The sequence below is a fragment of the Prinia subflava genome, chromosome 1 (assembly GCF_021018805.1).
Source record: "Prinia subflava isolate CZ2003 ecotype Zambia chromosome 1, Cam_Psub_1.2, whole genome shotgun sequence".
In the NCBI taxonomy this organism is placed as follows: Eukaryota; Metazoa; Chordata; class Aves; order Passeriformes; family Cisticolidae; genus Prinia; species Prinia subflava.
The window spans coordinates 106,082,237-106,099,098 of NC_086247.1; the positions used below are offsets into that span (position 1 = coordinate 106,082,237).

Sequence of the window (16,862 nt, forward strand, 5' to 3'; positions counted from 1 at the left end):
CAGCAGCCAGACATGTCTCACTCAGAGAGGCCTCTCTAGGCCAAACAGTTCTTTCACCAACCTGAGCTTGGCAAGCTAAGGAAGGAAAAAGAGGCTCTTCTTTAGTCAGCTGTTTTCTGTGTTTGTTTTTCAGCAAATCAAGAAACAGACAATGACACAGGGACTTTTTGGGATTAGTTATGGGCTCAACAAATACATTCTGTATAAATGAAGAACAGGAAGGTCCTGCAGGGCTTTGCAATGGGAATGAATACACTGTACCACAGGTAATGGATGCATCCTGACGCCCTGTACTGACTTAGGACCAAGCGTTGACAAGGATCAAGAAGGCCCAGAAAACTTGTACCTCAAACTTGTTAGCAAATTAGTGCTATTCCCTTACCCCATAGCGTTATTCGCGTGTTTGGGCAAAACCTCTTCATTATACTTCATGATACCCATTATACTTCACATTTTTGGATCAGCTTCTAGTTCCATTTAAACAGCAAAAGAGGTAGTGGTGGGGAGAGGGGACTATCTCTGAAGGTAAAAGGCTGACACCGTCGATCATAAATCTCTCGCTGTATATATATATACACATATATACACGGAGGATGGATCCAAACCACGTTGGTGACAGGTTTCCTAGCGCCAGCTGCTCCCAGCACGCCGCTGCCCCACCTCCACCGTCCCCGCGCTCCCCCGACTCCGCAGGGGAGGCGCCGCCGGCAACGCGGGCCCTGAGGGAGATTCCTCCCCCCGTTCCCGGCTTCACATCACCCCACACCCCCTGGGAGGGCCCTCCGGGCTCTGTGCTGACCCTCACCGCCCCGCCCGGCCCAGCCCCGCAGCAGGTCCCGCCGCCACCTACTTCTTGCAGGGGATGAGCGCCTTCCTCTCCTCCAGGATGCGGAGGCGCTGGTTGGGGCCGTCGTAGGAGACGGCGGCCCGCGTGTTGCGGCCCGAGCCGTGCTCGTAGAACACGGTGCGCCCTTCCCACTGCCGCGGCGCCTGGCACGGCTCGGCCCCCGCCGCCGCCGCTCCGCCGCGCAGCAGGAGGACGCCCAGCAGCAGCAGCAGCCGCGGCGGCGGCCCCGGCCCCGGGCGCAGCTGCCGCCCGGCCGCCGGCCGCGCCATGCTCCGGTGCCCTCCGCGCTCCCTGGGCGCAGGCCGGCCCGCACGGCGCGCAGGCGGGCGGGCAGGCTGTGCCGGGGGCGGGGGCGGCCCGCCTCCAAACCCGCATCAGCTCGGCGGCGAGAGGCGGCTGCAGCCACTGCGCCCGGCCGCCAGCGGGGCACGAGGGAGGCGGCGCGGCGACAGGCGAGCGGGACCCTCGCCTTCCCACGCCTCCCTCGCCGCAGCCGGGAGGGTCTGGGCGCCCTGGCCGTGCCCACTGCTCCGCCAGGGCTGCCCAGAGGGGCAGCTGCGAGCTCCAGGTCCTGGCTGCCCTGCGTTAGCCTGGGGAGGGGACGGGCGAGCTGGAGTGATCTACTGGGACAAATAGCTTTAATGTTGCCCTCGAGGGGGGCATTTCAGTCCCTCGCCATGGACAGACAATGTCACCAAGCATTCCTTCACCACATGCATTCCTTCATCTCCCACTGCCCTCTTATCAGCTGTTGTTTCCCGCCTGCTCTGGATGTGCTTTCCCCACCCAGTAAGGGAAAAGGAGGCCCGTGCCCCACGGATGCTCCGTCTCTGCAGCTCTGCTGCATCTGCAGGGGACAACACCGGTGGCACCACGGTACCTGGCCGGGGCAAAGTACCTCCGAGCCACGCTGGGGCTCTCTCAGGTCACTGGGGTAACCTGGCGTTGAGCTAATCTTCTTATCTCAGCGGGTCCCTCAGAGACTGGGGAGCGGCATTTCCCACGAGGAAGAAGGGGGCCCGTAGGTCTTTCCGTGCAAGGGGGAACAGAGGTGGGCTGAGAGGGAGCACTTTGCCCCCATGTGGGCACGCCACTCCGCCGCACCAGGGCGCGTGGCCGTGGAGCACCAAGGAAAGGAAGATAGAAAACAGCCTGGGAAAAGTCTGAAACACCTTCTTCCACTCGTGTGCAGATGCGATTGGTGGGGACAGAGGCGGGGGAGCGGGCTGAGTGCCCGCACAGCAGCCCCACACCGGCCCCGCGCTGCCCCGGCCCCACCAGCGCTCCCGTCTCGGCTCGGCCGCCGCCGCTGCTTTCCCTGTCCCGAGCAAGCCGGGCCACGAACCACCACCCCGTCTGTCCGCCCGGCCGCTTCAAGCCTTCCCCCGTCCTTGCCGAGCTCATGGAGGGAATTCTGCAACCTCCTGGAGGCGTCGGGAACAGCCGCCGGAGCTCCCTCAAGCCCGCAAAAAGTTTCCTCTCCCTTGCGAAAAGGCGGCGTGTAAAGTTCAGCCCCACGGGAAGAAGCCGCGGTTCCTACGGTCGCCTTCCCTCTCCCCGTGCCGGAGCGCAGAGCCCCGCGACAGAACCGTGTGGTTTGGGCTTCCTTCCCCCCCACTCGCCCCCCTTCCACCTGAAGGAATTTATGACACAGATGAAAACTGAAACGGAGCTGGAGCGGCGGCCGAGAGACGCAGTGATGTCGCCGGGGGATTAAACGGGGTGAGGTGATGTCACCGTGCCTGCCCGGCAAAACGCACACATACACGCACACCCCCCACCTCCGGCGGAGCGGGGCTGCCAAGGGAGCGCGATCGGCCCCACGTCACTCGTGCCACTGGTATAAATGCGGTCCCGCGATGTCCATGGCTGTCGGCGCGGCGGCTCCCGCGACTTGACTGCAGCAGGGCTCCGGGAGGCAGCGCCGCTCCGCGCCCTTCGGCCGCCGGGACCCGCGGGGCGGCGGCGGGCGGCGGCGGACAAGGAGGACCAGGAGGAGGAAGAGGATGCTGCGCGCCTTGGTGGCGGTGTCCCTGTGGCTGCGGGTGAGCCCGCGGGCGCAGGGCGCGCCGTGCGAGGCGGTGCGTATCCCCATGTGCCGCTCCATGCCCTGGAATATCACCCGCATGCCCAACCACCTCCACCACAGCACCCAGGAGAACGCCGTCCTCGCCATCGAACAGTACGAGGAGCTGGTGGCCACCGGCTGCAGCCCGGTCCTGCCCTTCTTCCTCTGCGCCATGTACGCCCCCATCTGCACCCTGGAGTTCCTCTACGACCCCATCAAGCCGTGCCGCTCCGTCTGCCAGCGCGCCCGCGACGGCTGCGAGCCCATCATGCGCCGCTACAACCACAGCTGGCCCGAGAGCCTGGCTTGCGACGACCTCCCCGTCTACGACCGCGGCGTCTGCATCTCCCCAGAGGCCATCGTCACCGACGTGCCGGAGGGTGAGAACCCTGGGGCCAGCGAGAGGTGGGAGGGACTCCCTCCACCCCGCGGGACGCCCCAGGGTGGGACGGGGAGGCTGCGGGACCCCCGCGCTCCAGTTCTGGAGCCTCTACCGACAGCTTTCGCTCCCTGACGCACCTCTGTTTGCAGATGTGAAGTGGACGGACTTCACACAGGGCTTTATGGTCCCGGACAGACCCCTGGAGCCTGACTGCAGGAGCCGCGGCCAGGGTGAGCCTAGGACGACCCTCCACCTCCCCGGAGACAGGGTCCCTCTGACACCCCTAAACCTTTTCCCCTTCTTTTCCTTTGAAGAGCGGTGCAGGTGCAAAAAGACAAAGCCTACACTGTCAACCTACTTGGCCAAGAACTACAGCTACAGTAAGTGCATGGGGGAAATGCTTCTCTTTGCCCGTCCCACACCCTCCTTGTGTCCCTGCAAGTTAGGCAGCTCTGTGTGCATGCTGAACCCACACCAGGCCCCACTCAGCAAGTCTGGCATGAGAAGATTGCTCCAACACAGCCTTTCTGAGTGGGTGTTTGCCTGGGGATACCTAGCGTTCCTCTTCCGAAATCCAACTGTAGCACACACCAGGTGCAGGCAGTAGTAGTAATTGCACAGATGATGGTGTGTTTCTGACAAAAGCAGTAAAATGTCAGAAATGTGCACCCTTCTGCTCTGCAGAAAGGGTGGTTGCTGCTGCAAAGGTCGCTCTAGTAAAGGCAGTTATGTCTGATGTGAGCATGATGACTTGGCCAGCTCCTGTTTCCATCCAGCAGGTAGAGTGAACAGGGGTTTGCTACCCAAATAACACTTGTAAATGGGAACCAGCTGCAGCGAAGTAAAAAGTTTTTAGACATTTATATATGCTTTTACTTACTAGCCAGAGTTCTGCCTGGTGCTGAATTGTCGGAGGTTAACTGAATTCAGTGACAATTTGCACCATTTAGCCAAGGAGATGGCTGATAGTTTTATTTTATGTTCCGTGACATATTAGCAATAAAAATAAGTATGCATCTCTCTTCCCCCTTGGGTTCCCCCTGCGGCAGTTTTTTGATGGTGTGAGTCAGGAATAACTCTAGTTAAGATTAGATAAATGCCAGATTAAACCTTTTGTCAATACAAAGCCCCTATTAACTATGAATTTAATATGCAGTATTGCTTCATTTTGCACTTCGTGGGCATTTTCTCAGATGGCAGGGTTTTTCCAGTTCTTCTGCAGTAGAGTTATAATATAATTCAATTCCTGTTTGTTTGATATCAAAAGAAAGAAAGTTTGTAGCTATTTGCTTCTTTGTTAGCATGTTTGGTGGGAATAATCAAGCTGAACCTCTAGCTTAGATAATTGTACAATTTTTTGTTCATTTTAGCATTTTGGTGCATTTATACAATGTGTTGTATTTATATAATTCCTTGGTCTGCATTAGTACAACACAGAGATACATTTAGGTGGTGCAATGAGCTTCTACAGTTGCCTGAAACCTATGAAAAAGTAGTGATATCAAATGACTGTTCCAAAATGAAAGTCAGGTGTTAGCTGTGTGAGTTCTGATTCTGGTGATTTCAGTAGGAATGTTCCTTGACTAAAACCTGTATGTTGGGGTCCAAAATTTAATGCCATTGAATTTGTGAAATCAAGATTTTGTTTCTGAGATGCAAATTTTTATTCAGCACCCTCTGAGATAAAGGACCTATTTATATGGAAAATGAATTGAGGGACAAGATTAAGTAAGTTGAAGAACAATCAATTTTTTTCTGAAAACCTTTAAAATAAGACATCCAGCCAAATTGTACTTTTAGCTATCAGAACCAGTCAGTCTTGAAAATGGATTGTGAGTCTCCAAAACTGAAATTGCTCACATGTTTTATGTCTGTTATACATGTCCTAATAAAGGTAGCACATAAACCCCAGACCACATTAGAAGTGCTGGTCTCTTGTTTTCTACGTGTGAAGTTTATTCCAAATGTTATGAGGTTCGTGTGAAGGCTTTTGATCTGGTGGCTGGCAGGGGCAGGCTGATCACCCTGTAGTGATCATAAGCACTTCTCATGCTTCTTTCACTGAAGAGTATTGGGACAGTAGAACCACACTTTCTATTTTGACATTTTCTAGAGACAAAATCCTTTATGTAAAAATCATTGTTAATTGATTAGATCTGGTATTTCTTACAAGAGAGAAGGGATGACGTGCTGGAGTGGTAGGTAATGCCAGGGTTTGTAGGTACAAAATTAGCCAGGGGGATCATTTCAGAGCAATCTATAGTGTTTCATCTTCTTGCATCCATGCAGACATGCAGTTTGCCTCAATGAAAGGTAAAAATACAAATGGTTGTATATTCAGAGTCAGAAGAACCTGTTTCAGTGTCTCATTTATATAAAGATCTCACTATTGGTAGAGAATCCAAAGGCAAAAGGTATAACTCAAGTAAATGATGGCAATCCTAGCCTAAATTGTTTCTAGCCTTCCTTTGTTTCTTGTGTTTAAGAAAAGACTATATTTCCTGGTTGCAATCTAGAGGAAGTGATTTTATTATTGAAAAGACTGAACTCATGACAACTGTCTGTGAGGTAAATTATCCATTACTTAATTGGAAATAGCCAGATGTGGCTGGGGAATGAGTTGGATTTATGCAAAAGGTTGTTCAAGTCTGAGTTGAAGGAGCTGTTTGTGTGTGTGATTCCAGGTGAGACTGGTTGGCCTGATCAGGCAAAGATTCAAGTACATGTTTAATTTCACAGCTGTCAACAGTCCTACTGAAAACCAAATCGAGGTCAGGCCTCTGTTATTCTAAGCCAATGTTCATGCCCACACAGGCAGAAGTAGTTCTAGTTTCACAACCAAAAAAACGGCTTCCAATTCAATATATTTTATTTAATTTTGAGGTATGTTTAAATTTCTAAGACTGTTTATTGTTCTCACTCTTCTATTTTTCTGTTTGCAGTCATTCACGCTAAAGTAAAAAGCGTAGAAAGAGGAAACTGTAATGAGATAACGACTGTGGTTGAAGTCAAAGACATACTCAAGTCTTCAACGCCAATTCCTCTGTCCCAAGTGCCTCTTCTTACAAATTCCTCCTGCCAGTGCCCACCTCTTCAACCAAAGCAGGATGTTCTCATCATGTGCTACGAGTGGCGCTCAAGGTGAGCCGTGACGACATGGTGCAGAGCAGTGTTTGAGCTGGCTGTGATAGGTGGGAAGGAGGAACAGCAAAGCTCTCTTCCTCATCATAGGCTTGTTTTGCTGGTAGTTTTTCGTAGGATAACTCATAACTCATGCGTGTACGTGTTTCCATTGCCTTCACAGCTGACTTTATCTACTTTCATTAGCCTCAACTCTGTGCCATGATGTGGTGTTTACAAAATTTGGTGCATGCAAAGAGCAGAAAATCTGGTGGCATTATGTGCTGACAGCATATTGATAAGGCATCATGCAGCAATTCAGTCACCTCCAGCTTGGGAGTATTTTTCCAGGACTATTTTCCATAGGGATGAGCTGCTTTGTGTGCAACAAGCCCAACAGTGGCTGTAGATGATGGTCTGTGTTGGCAGGACCACGTGGAAGTTATCGTTCTGTCTTACCAAGGGAGTGAGCAGGAGCTCTGTCAGCAGAGCTGCTGGAGTCAGAGCCAGGCCTTCTCCACTGGCCTGTCCATACTTTGGACCAGTGCCCTCAAAAAGATGTTCCTGATCCCACAGCCACACTGGGACCTGCCAAAGCTGCAGCCATTGGAGCTCCAGCTCCCGGATGGCAGATGAAAAGTAAATACACTCAGAGCAGCTTGCCAGTCCTGCTGTATGATTAAAACAAAAAACAAAACAAAATTAACTTTACCAGACCTTTCATCTGGCAGTCAGCCTAGCCCCAAGCATGAAAGGAAATCCAGCATGCTGGTCTGGAGGGGAAGAGTGATGAATCACATCCCTGGTTCCTTGAGGCAGAAGGGGACATCCCATCCCCATTAGCACCCCAAATGTACCAGTAGATGCCAGCAGAGCAGGTTGTGGTGTTTTAGGTTCTGTGTAGGCTGGTGTGTTGTGGTTTGGAGGCAGGACTGTCTGTAAAATGTGCAGGCTGGTTTTGCGTATTGTGATGTTGCTGTTCTAAGGACCACAGAACATCCACATATGGGACGTGATGGGCCATGTCCATATTTTTAATGAGTTTTATGTTGCTATTTTGGGAGCATTTTATAGATGTTTCTAAAATTTGCCATCTGATATCTTACTGCTTTAACTTGTTTTTTGGTGAGCTAGCAAACACAGTATTTTATTACCACCCAGCTCTTTGCCCCTCCAGGTCTGGAAGTATTTCACAAATACTAATGTAGAGCCCTTTATTTGTGTTAGTCATTTTAGGGATACAAGCTCTGACTCATGTAGAAGAACTATGACTAGAATGGCCATGGAGGAGCTCTGGGTTGCAGAGGAACCTCTGGAGGCTGTTAGGAAAGGGAGATTTCATAAGTCAGAGATCACAATCGGCATCTCCATTATTATGGAAAAACATGTTATTCACTAAATATCTTGTGATGGTTTTTAAAGGTCACTGAGGTTTTTAATTTCATATAGTGTACTAAAATGGATTTGAAAAAGAAACATAAACTATTATATGTGCTTCCTGTTGAACTCAGTGGCAGGCAAACAGAAGGTTTTGAGTTACAGCAGTTTTTTAAAATGACAGAGGCAGAATGAGTGAAAGCTGTACCTCCTCTGCAGTCAATGGCAAAATACCTATTGCCTGTTGTTAGGGTTGGAGCCTCACTGGATAAGTTGACCTGAACCAAAGCTGTACCAGATGTACCCCATGTTGTGGTTTCATTCATGGCAGCGTGGTCTTGGCAACAATCCTGTACATTAGTCCTCTAATTTCTCTTCGGAAAGAAAAAGAAATGTGCAACGTATTGGTCCTGATTCTCCAGGGTTTGCACTCACGTTAGGCCTGTTATGTTTGGTCGAACTGGATGCACAGTGGCTAGTGACTACCAGAGGCAGCATTTTGTACTGCATTTGAGCTGCTAAGAGCAGCAACACTACTCATGGAATCGGAAGGTCAGGCCCTGCTACACTGTTTAACCTTCACCAGCCAGAACAGTGCTGTGTGGTGGTGTGTACATTTATAACCATCTCTTGATGTTTCCAGACAACAGTGGTGTCTAAGACCCCAAGAATTTTAGTGAAATTTATATTAGGGCATGTTAAGGCCTCGTATCTCAACCAACCAAACAAAAAAACGCAAAAAAGTTGTCTCCAAGCTGGGATGTGGAAGGTCAGATTGCTTTAGAGTAAGCTGCTTTAAGAGCTGTTTAAGGCATGTATATATAATAGTCACATTTTTGTTTTGTTCATTTCATAACTCCTAGACTCAATGTTTCTGTGCAGGAGCTAGCCAGATTTCAGTGGTGGGCAAGCATGGCATGTGTCACTAACCATACATCTTCCAAATTCACTTTAAAGCGCTCATTAAGCATTTAGGTGTAGGAAACATATAGTGCCATCCTCATCTATTTATAGGTAGAAATGGATACAATTGTAAATGATCATATAATTATATTACTGTTTTTCAGCTAAGCTCTGTTAGCTGGTGCTTATGAAACAGCTTCTTTTGCAAAGTCATAAGTAAAATGCATCAGGTTAATCTACTCTTCACACAAACTCACAGAGAAACATATGGTATCCCATTGTCCCATACATAAAACCTGCCAGTACCAGTACCTGATCAACCCAAATCAATTTCACCTGTGTTAAATCATCTGAAATGGCATCTCAGGAATTAAAATCATAAATATCTATAACTTGTGTGTATTTCTTAATATTCAGGTTGATGCTTCTTGATGGATGCCTAGTTGAAAAATGGAAGGACCAACTAAACAAAAGATTTAAGGTAAATGCAACCAAAGAAAAGAATGCTGATATTCTTGACAAAAAGTTAAACACCTTTGTTTTACTTCAGTATTAACTTTGATAACTTTCAGATATCTGTAACTCCTCTGGGTATCATTATTTTCATTTGAACATTTTCAGCCTTTCAAGTATAAGTGAAAATTTGAATACTTTAATCTTGTGTTTTAGGGTCTCTAAAATTTTATTTCTATTTAGTTTTACCCCGTGGAATAATCTTTGTGTGAACTCTGGTTTCTTACAATAATATCTCCAGGAATTTCTTCCATATCCCTGCTACTACAATAAGTGATGATATGAAAGTGAAGGTGATGTGCAGATGAGTACGTAGCCCATGTTAGATAAGAAAGGAAGTTAAAATCCTCTGCACTGGATTGACGTTTTTTGCTGCAATAAAGATTGCAGCAAAGGAGGCACACACTTCTGGCCAGGTACTCCCTGCAAAGACTCACCCAAAGGATTGGAAATTGTCTCTCTGGATTCAGGAAATACTGGCAGGAAAAGTCTTAAGTGTAGAGACATGGGTGGCAGGCACAGCAGATGCCCCTGCTTTTTAGGGCTTCAGGATAGCACTTGATACCACTCTCTACTTGTAAACTCCTCTTTTTAATGGAAAGAAAGGATGGATTGAGAAAAGGCCTGATTCTTTCTCCCACTTTTAGAGATGGAAGAAAGTTATTTTTGGAATTCAGAAAGGTTTTCAGAGCATTAAGGACCTATGTATGTTTAAGGACATACATGTTTGTTTTAATTATGAGTTGATTGGCAATTCACAGAGAGGAGGAAAAGAGATACAGGAATCCATTAGCAGAAACTTTTAGACTACAGACAAATTTTTTGCAGGAAATTGCATTCAATGCTTCTCAAATACCCTCTTCACTTACTCATGTGAAACCTATGTGTGGAAAAGAAAGCATGCTTTAAATCTTTAAAAAAGAAATACATGGCAATTGCAGAGGATGCTGTGTGGGATTTAGAAGAATATTGACATATGACTTAGATTCCTGAAATCCTTTAGCTGTCAACTTAATGGCCTGTTACTGGCACACAGTGTGTTTTAGTCACCTCCTCACACTGTTTTGTCTTTTCTAATGGTGTCTTGAATCATGTTTGGGCATTAGTTTTCAGATTGTCAAATAGATGCATGACTGCCAGACAAAATACCCTTCAAAGCACGTCATCTCCTCTCATATTAATAATTTCAGAAACTAAATCCTCATTTAAGCATGTTTGAGTGGGACGCAACTAAATGTCTGCTGATAGTTTTGGATGTATAAAGATGCATAAAATGACTCTGATCACACAAAGCCAGTATGGAGCTAGGTATCGCTGTAGCTTCATTTCAATCCCCATCAGTCATCTCTGAAGACTTGCATCCAAATTTTGTCTCGAGTTACCAGTTAAAATGAGTGTTTTGAGCTATCTGTCAACCACAGAAGACAGTTGTTAACATAACTGCAACACGGCTGGTCTATTCTCTAGCCAGGACAAGAGTCTGAACTGCAACAAAATCAGTGCAGAGATACTGAATAGTGAAGCTAGAGAGCATTTCTCTTGCTCTGATCACTGGGTAAATCCCCTGCCTTTAGGAATTTCGGAAGGTAAAGATAATAGAGGGGAGAGGAGAGACCCTTTCCAGGTTCTACTACCTACCTTGTTTTCCTTAAAATAGGTATTTCTGTTTCTAGAGGTGAAAGTCTGCAGTCTCTTTCGCTGTTTTTTAGATCCCTCCACATTTTGGAGAGCTGACCATTTAAACTTACTGTAAAAACCTATTTTGTAACTACTACACTATTGGGTTTGAAAATCTGACAGGTGTTATCTCTGGTAGGCTTGTTGCTTTTCAAAATTTCTTGGGGATGATGCAGAATAAAGCTGTGGGTGCATTATTCAAACCATGCCATTGCAGCTCTCAACACTTTGATTTGACTGTGGTCATCTCCATTGTCTGTCCATAATATAAGCTAGTTCATGCCCAGTCCTCTCTACCCCAGGGAAAAGCAGAAGCAGAAAGTAAATACCAGCTCCCCTTGTAGCTGTGTGCTTAAATATATATTGTGAAAAGATAGTTTGATTCCTGTAGACTTTTCTGAGGAAGTGAAGTAGCACGTTCAGCAAGACAGCAAAGAAGGGCCTTGCAAAGGAGTTCTAATGTGCTAGTCCAGACTTTTTGATGGCGTGCTGTCAGCTTCCCTCTGTTTCTGAAAAGGCACTCATGCAGCATGCACATGAGATGGGCAATTGTCATTTTCATCCACTGGTGTTGTGGAAATTCCCTCTAACCTAGAGCATGTGAAAGGTTCTCCCTGCAAATAGCCATAACATGCTGACATCAATGGCCTTGCAATACAGAGCATGAAACTGTTAAAGGCAGCACTAGCATCAGTGGTTCAGGGTAGCTTTGATTAAGATTTATAATTATGTCGTTCCCTAACTCATCCTCTTTGTCTTCTGCATTTCTACAGAGGTGGGAACAGAGACTGCAAGAACAAAAGCGGCGAACTGCGCGCAGTAAGAACCAGAATTCAGGACGCAGTGGTCAGAGTGGGGCCCTGAAACCACAAACCAGGAACACCAGCCCAGTGATCAGTGGCACCAAGAAGACCACTAAAATAAGAAATGGCCAAAAAGAAGTTAACCCCAAAAAAGTATGAGCGTGAAATTCCCAAAAGGAAGGACTTTCCTTGCACGACAAGGGTCACAATCTGGCTTGGTCAACATGTTTAATTAATCTGGGACTCATCGACTTAAAAAATCACGTCAGTTTCTACATAAACCTTTTTGCTGCACTTTACAAGGTTTTCTTATCCTTTCAAGTCACTGCAAGCCATAGAGCGTAGGTTTGCACTAACATGAGGTAGGCATATTCCAGCTGACTGAGCTTTATCTTTGGGCTCTGATTTCCCATCTAGATAGAACTAGCCTTGGCTGCTGGAGGTTTTGACTCCTTGTACCAGTTGCCTGGTCTATTTCCCTGCCAGATGTTGGAGAACTGCATGGAGTTTCTTCTTCTTCTCAGCTGGTGTAGTATTAGCCTGTGAGTTACTCTGTGAATTCGTTGAAAGCTCACTAGACTCAGCAGCTGAGGAGCAGCAGAAGGATGGTAACCTCTGGCAGATATCTCAGGCAGCAATGACTGCAGCTGCTGGAGCTGAACCTATGTGCTATTTTGGAATCACAGCCCTTGTCCAGAGTGTTCAAAAGCATAGTTTACCATTAAGCATCTGGGTATGCATTATGTGATTATTTTTATGTGTGTGGCAAAAATATGCTTACAGTGATAGTATTTGATTTGAGGGTTTGTGTAGTAAAAATGCATTTGAAGCAGACATTTAATTTTTTTATTGTACTTCAGGCTGGCTTCTGTTGTTCTAATTTCAAATATGTTTAAACATCTAATTGAAAAGTCTGTATTTTTTTGAAAGGACAGATTAAAGTGAACAGATCTGTAGAGTTCTTAAAAGTAACACATTTGCTGTAATATAGCTTTGCTATGAAAAATGGAATAGAAGCTTTATTCTAAACATAACTGACAGCTAATGTACAGTATTAAGGAGAAGATAGGGCTTCAAATGGCTCAGTAATAATTTGGATAACTTTTTATCATTTGATACCATATTTCTAACCTTTCTCTGAGATCAAATAAATAAACAAATAAATAAATAAATCAGCTTTGTCCCTATTAATGAGCTTCTCAAAGCAACTGGCTATCTGCAGTTTTTCTTATCAGAAAGTAACATTTATCATGAAAAGGGTGACAGGAAAGCAGATGCTTTTATTTATGCAGTAAGTTTACTGACTTGACATTTTCTGTGTGAGACATTAGAACAGCAAAGGTGATACAAATGTGATCAACATAACTACAAGATGCTGTTCCTTCCAAGGTGTTCATGGATGAGGCAGCAATGATAACACATTCTGATTTCAATTTAATGTAACACACAAGAAGATTGCCAACATTAAGATCAGAAGAGCTCATGACAAATGCCTGAAAGACCTTCAAGATTTCCTGCAGGAAGACTGAGGACTAGGCTGGTGAATTCTGATAAAATGAGGATTTTTATAATAGAGAAGTTCTATATCAGAAAAAAATAGGAGTTGTGTGTAGATTATCATAAGGAGTAACAATTGGTCATGTCCATATGTTGATCTTTGCTATGACAAGAATTCCAATGAAATTTTCAAGTGTGAAATTCACAATAGATTATGCTGAAGTGATTTTGGTAGCAGCAGTTATATACTTGGTAATTTGCTCAAGCAAATTTGAGACAGATGCCAAGTTACAATGTTTAAAACAAATGGACAGATATGTTCCAAGAAAATGGACTAATGGCATATAGAATAGTTAATGGGGGACAAAAACAACCTTAATTGTCGTTGTTGAGTTTTGAGCAACTGATTAAAATATACGAAGTTCATCAGTTGAGTGTAGCCCTACTGGTAATGCTGGGCAGGTGCAGCATTTTGTTAACCTGAACACCTGCAGAATTAGATCTAAAATTCATTCCAGGTGCCAGGAATGCCGAGCATATATAGCATCTACTGATTTTAGTAGGAATGATGTGTGTTTGACATGTCTAAACAAACAGACTAGAAACTTAGGTGCTTAAATACAGCCTATAGGTGGAACCCTAATCATGTTCAGTGAAATGGAAAAACTGAAATGGAAATCAAAGGAGACAGAATTTCACTTGCAGGTGACTAATTTAGGTGATTTTGAAAATGCTGACTTTAAGCATGATCTAAAAGATCAGTGTGATTGGAAAACTTCTAAAATAGTTTTATGTACTCTGTGGCAGGAGTTCTTAAGCTTTGATTACCTATTGATCCCAATTTAAACTACCCCAATAAACGAATATGTGGTTAGCCATTAAAGAATGAGCGACAGTCACATCAATGTGAGTTGAAATAACAAATACTGTATTCATGATATATCATTTAAAGAAATTTTATTGTGAACATAGTCAAATGTGTTTTTTAAATGAAACTTTTGGAACAGCTACCTAGACTCCACAGCAACATCATGTATTATTTTACAACTGTTGAAATCAAACTTTTTTCAGAGGAAAAAAAATGTACAAATTATTTTCTCCAGAGAATTGTTAGCATTCCTTCTCCAAGCTGCTGTCATTAGACTGACCATTCCAGTACACTGGAAAAACATGGGTGCACCAAGCCAGGTGTTTCCAAATTCCTTAACATTTTTATATATACTCTATGCTGATTAACTTTCAATCTGATACGGTAAAAATATGGAAGAAGGAAAGGTGCAACAAAAAGCAGAGGATGTCATAATACAAAGAACAGATGTTCAAGGGATAAATTAATAATGTGTTTTTCTAAAACCATTTTTCCTATATTTTAGGAAGGGTCAACCCAATTCAGCACTAATGCAAGTCATTCCATTTTGAAAACTCCCCTACAATTATTTTAACTCTCTGTGACATCAACTTGCCAGCTGAATCCAGATTCAGAACATCCACACCTTCCAGCTTCCCTTCCCTTCACATGAAATAGGTGTTGGAGCACTTGGGGGCTGTTTGAACAGTCAAATTCCTCCCCAGAAGGTGCAGTCCCCACCTCTGCTGCCTGGCATGTGGCAAAAGGTCAGACTCACCTCTTCTTGTGCTCATCCATGGCCAGGTGTAGCCATGCTGTGCTAGTGCACTGTAGCGCTGGAGTCATGAAACTTCGACTGAGCAAAGGGGGGAAAATAATTTGCTGATGGCTGAATGTAATTACTGTCACTACTTAAAGATGGAAACAGGCCAAATTCTTGAAGTGTTAAATGGGTTTTTTCTCAGTGTTGCAGCTGCCTTCTTACTGAGAGGCTTGGCAATTTTTTAAAAAATATAAAGTAAAAATTGCCTGGAATACCAAACATAGGCTTCTAGTGAGTTTCTTACTACCTCCCACATACATGTGCCCAGTTTAGTTAGAAGTGCCATTCAGTATTTTCATTGAATGTTCTAACCTCAGTTCCAAAAGAGTGAAACCTGAAAAAATATTTACTCTAATTGTGAATGATTGGCACCATTTTAGAAGCTCACTGTAAACACAAATCAGAACTCTTTTATGAAACACATTTTTAAGAAACCTATAAACCCCCCTCCAATAAGACCTGAATGACCCGGTCATTTCAATTCAGTGTTGCAACTTTTGTCTAGTCAGTGCATATGACTGAGAAATACTTCCTAAGCAAATAAAAAGAAGATTTTCCTGTCCAAAATACTCAAACAGCTCTTAAATTCTTTTATCCAGAGTTGTAACCTAGAGTCCAAATGAATGAAACCTGAAAAAATATTTACTCCAATTATGCAGAACTGACACATGCCTTTTGGTTGCACTTAGCAGTTGAATGTAAATGCACATCTGAAAACCTTTCCTCAACCAGATTTTTGTACTAAACTATATCAGCTACAATTAATTTTTTAAATAAATATAATACATCAATATGGGTAAAGAAACATTTAAAATTATGTTTCCAGTAACTTGCAACTTATTAGTTTCTATAGAAGTGCATTTCTTCTGATTAGAGCTAGCCAAGGCTTTCTGGAAAAATTGCAGTGAATTTAAGCTGCTGACACTATATTTCATTTAGCATCTCTGAAATTAAACAACAGCCTTATTGGAATGTAAAACAGCACTTCAAACTTGCTTGTTGGATATACAGTAAATTTGAGGGCTTCCTGGTATTAATATTAGATTGGTTCCTGCTGTTGCCAAAAGGCTTGTGGATAAACCACTGTGGAAATGAGCCTAAAGTAGGGGAGGGCAACACTCCATTTCTGTAGATGGGTTATTAAGATCAAGCCCCAAAAGTACCTTAAATATATCAGGCAGTCTACATCCAGATAGAAGGTTAATGGTTGTATCAGAGTAACCAAGAGATGCCCTAAACAGAACACCCCAAGTGTTTTGATTTCTTGTGGTTACAGTGTGATGAGAACTTCATAGTTTGTAGATACTCAGAGATCTTCGGTATGTATTCTCTGAGTAAGGTAACCAGAAAGCTGATCATTTGCTCACAAAGAACTGTGGATAAACTGAATAGATACTTGCCAGGTCTGACTTGTCAGTGTAGTTTGTTCAGGAGTCAGAGCAAAGGAAAAACAGTGCAGCAGTACAGAGCCACAAGCTGATTGACTCCATCTTCTTGGCAAGGAAAAAAAGCTTTTTCTCCATTTGTTTTATTTTTTTATGTAGTAATTCAGTACAAAAACTCTGTACAATCAGACATACTTATTCCTCTAAAACAGTATTTCGAGATTTACAACCCTCTTGTTTATCATTCTAAACTGAAACAGATCTTTAATATAGTCTTTAGTGTCAGGTTATGATTTCATTAAAGTTCCTAAACAAGGAAATATGTGGTCTGTGGTACAAATAAACATGCCCTGTGGTTCCATTTCTCTCCTACTGAGACAAAAAAATCAGAAGAATAATTATGTTATCGTTTGTTAGTCTTGGAAGAATTATAATCAAATCTTTGTACCACTTAATTCTATGATGAACTACAAGATGTTTTCTAAATAAACAGTCATAAAGGCCACATTTTTTTTGAACTGGCATTTAGATATGAGATAAATGGACACAGGCAGACTTTCTGTAAGTTTTATATGCACCAGTTTTGTGTAGATTTAATTGCAGGAAGATTTTAATCTGTG

At 44.4% G+C, this 16,862-nt stretch overlaps 2 protein-coding genes across 2 annotated transcripts in view; one reads left to right on the forward strand and one right to left on the reverse strand.

The window, feature by feature from the left end:
- EPDR1 (ependymin related 1) overlaps positions 1 to 1,183 on the reverse strand; it is a 30,284-nt gene extending 29,101 nt beyond the window's left edge. Inside the window, exon 1 of the mRNA XM_063406474.1 lies at positions 851 to 1,183. Within this exon, the coding sequence (XP_063262544.1) occupies positions 851 to 1,116 (266 nt within the window). The 5' untranslated portion in view covers positions 1,117 to 1,183. The remainder of the gene's footprint in view (positions 1 to 850) is intronic.
- A 1,592-nt stretch (positions 1,184 to 2,775) lies between these two features.
- On the forward strand, positions 2,776 to 12,486 carry SFRP4 (secreted frizzled related protein 4). Its single transcript, XM_063420322.1, has 6 exons — positions 2,776 to 3,285; positions 3,416 to 3,527; positions 3,612 to 3,677; positions 6,240 to 6,438; positions 9,115 to 9,178; positions 11,661 to 12,486. Exons 1-6 carry the CDS (start codon positions 2,854 to 2,856, stop codon positions 11,847 to 11,849), a joined length of 1,062 nt encoding a protein of 353 aa, XP_063276392.1. The 5' UTR covers positions 2,776 to 2,853; the 3' UTR covers positions 11,850 to 12,486.
- Positions 12,487 to 16,862: the final 4,376 nt, after the last annotated feature.

What these genes read in the sequence shown, in the direction of transcription:
- SFRP4 (XM_063420322.1), top strand. Translation starts at nt 2,854, where the DNA reads ATGCTGCGCGCCTTGGTGGCGGTGTCCCTGTGGCTGCGGGTGAGCCCG. An exon ending in CAGAGGCCATCGTCACCGAC is followed by an intron (nt 3,286 to 3,415) that starts GTGCCGGAGGGT and finishes CTCTACCGACAG; the next exon opens with CTTTCGCTCCCTGACGCACC. An exon ending in CTGCAGGAGCCGCGGCCAGG is followed by an intron (nt 3,528 to 3,611) that starts GTGAGCCTAGGA and finishes TTTCCTTTGAAG; the next exon opens with AGCGGTGCAGGTGCAAAAAG.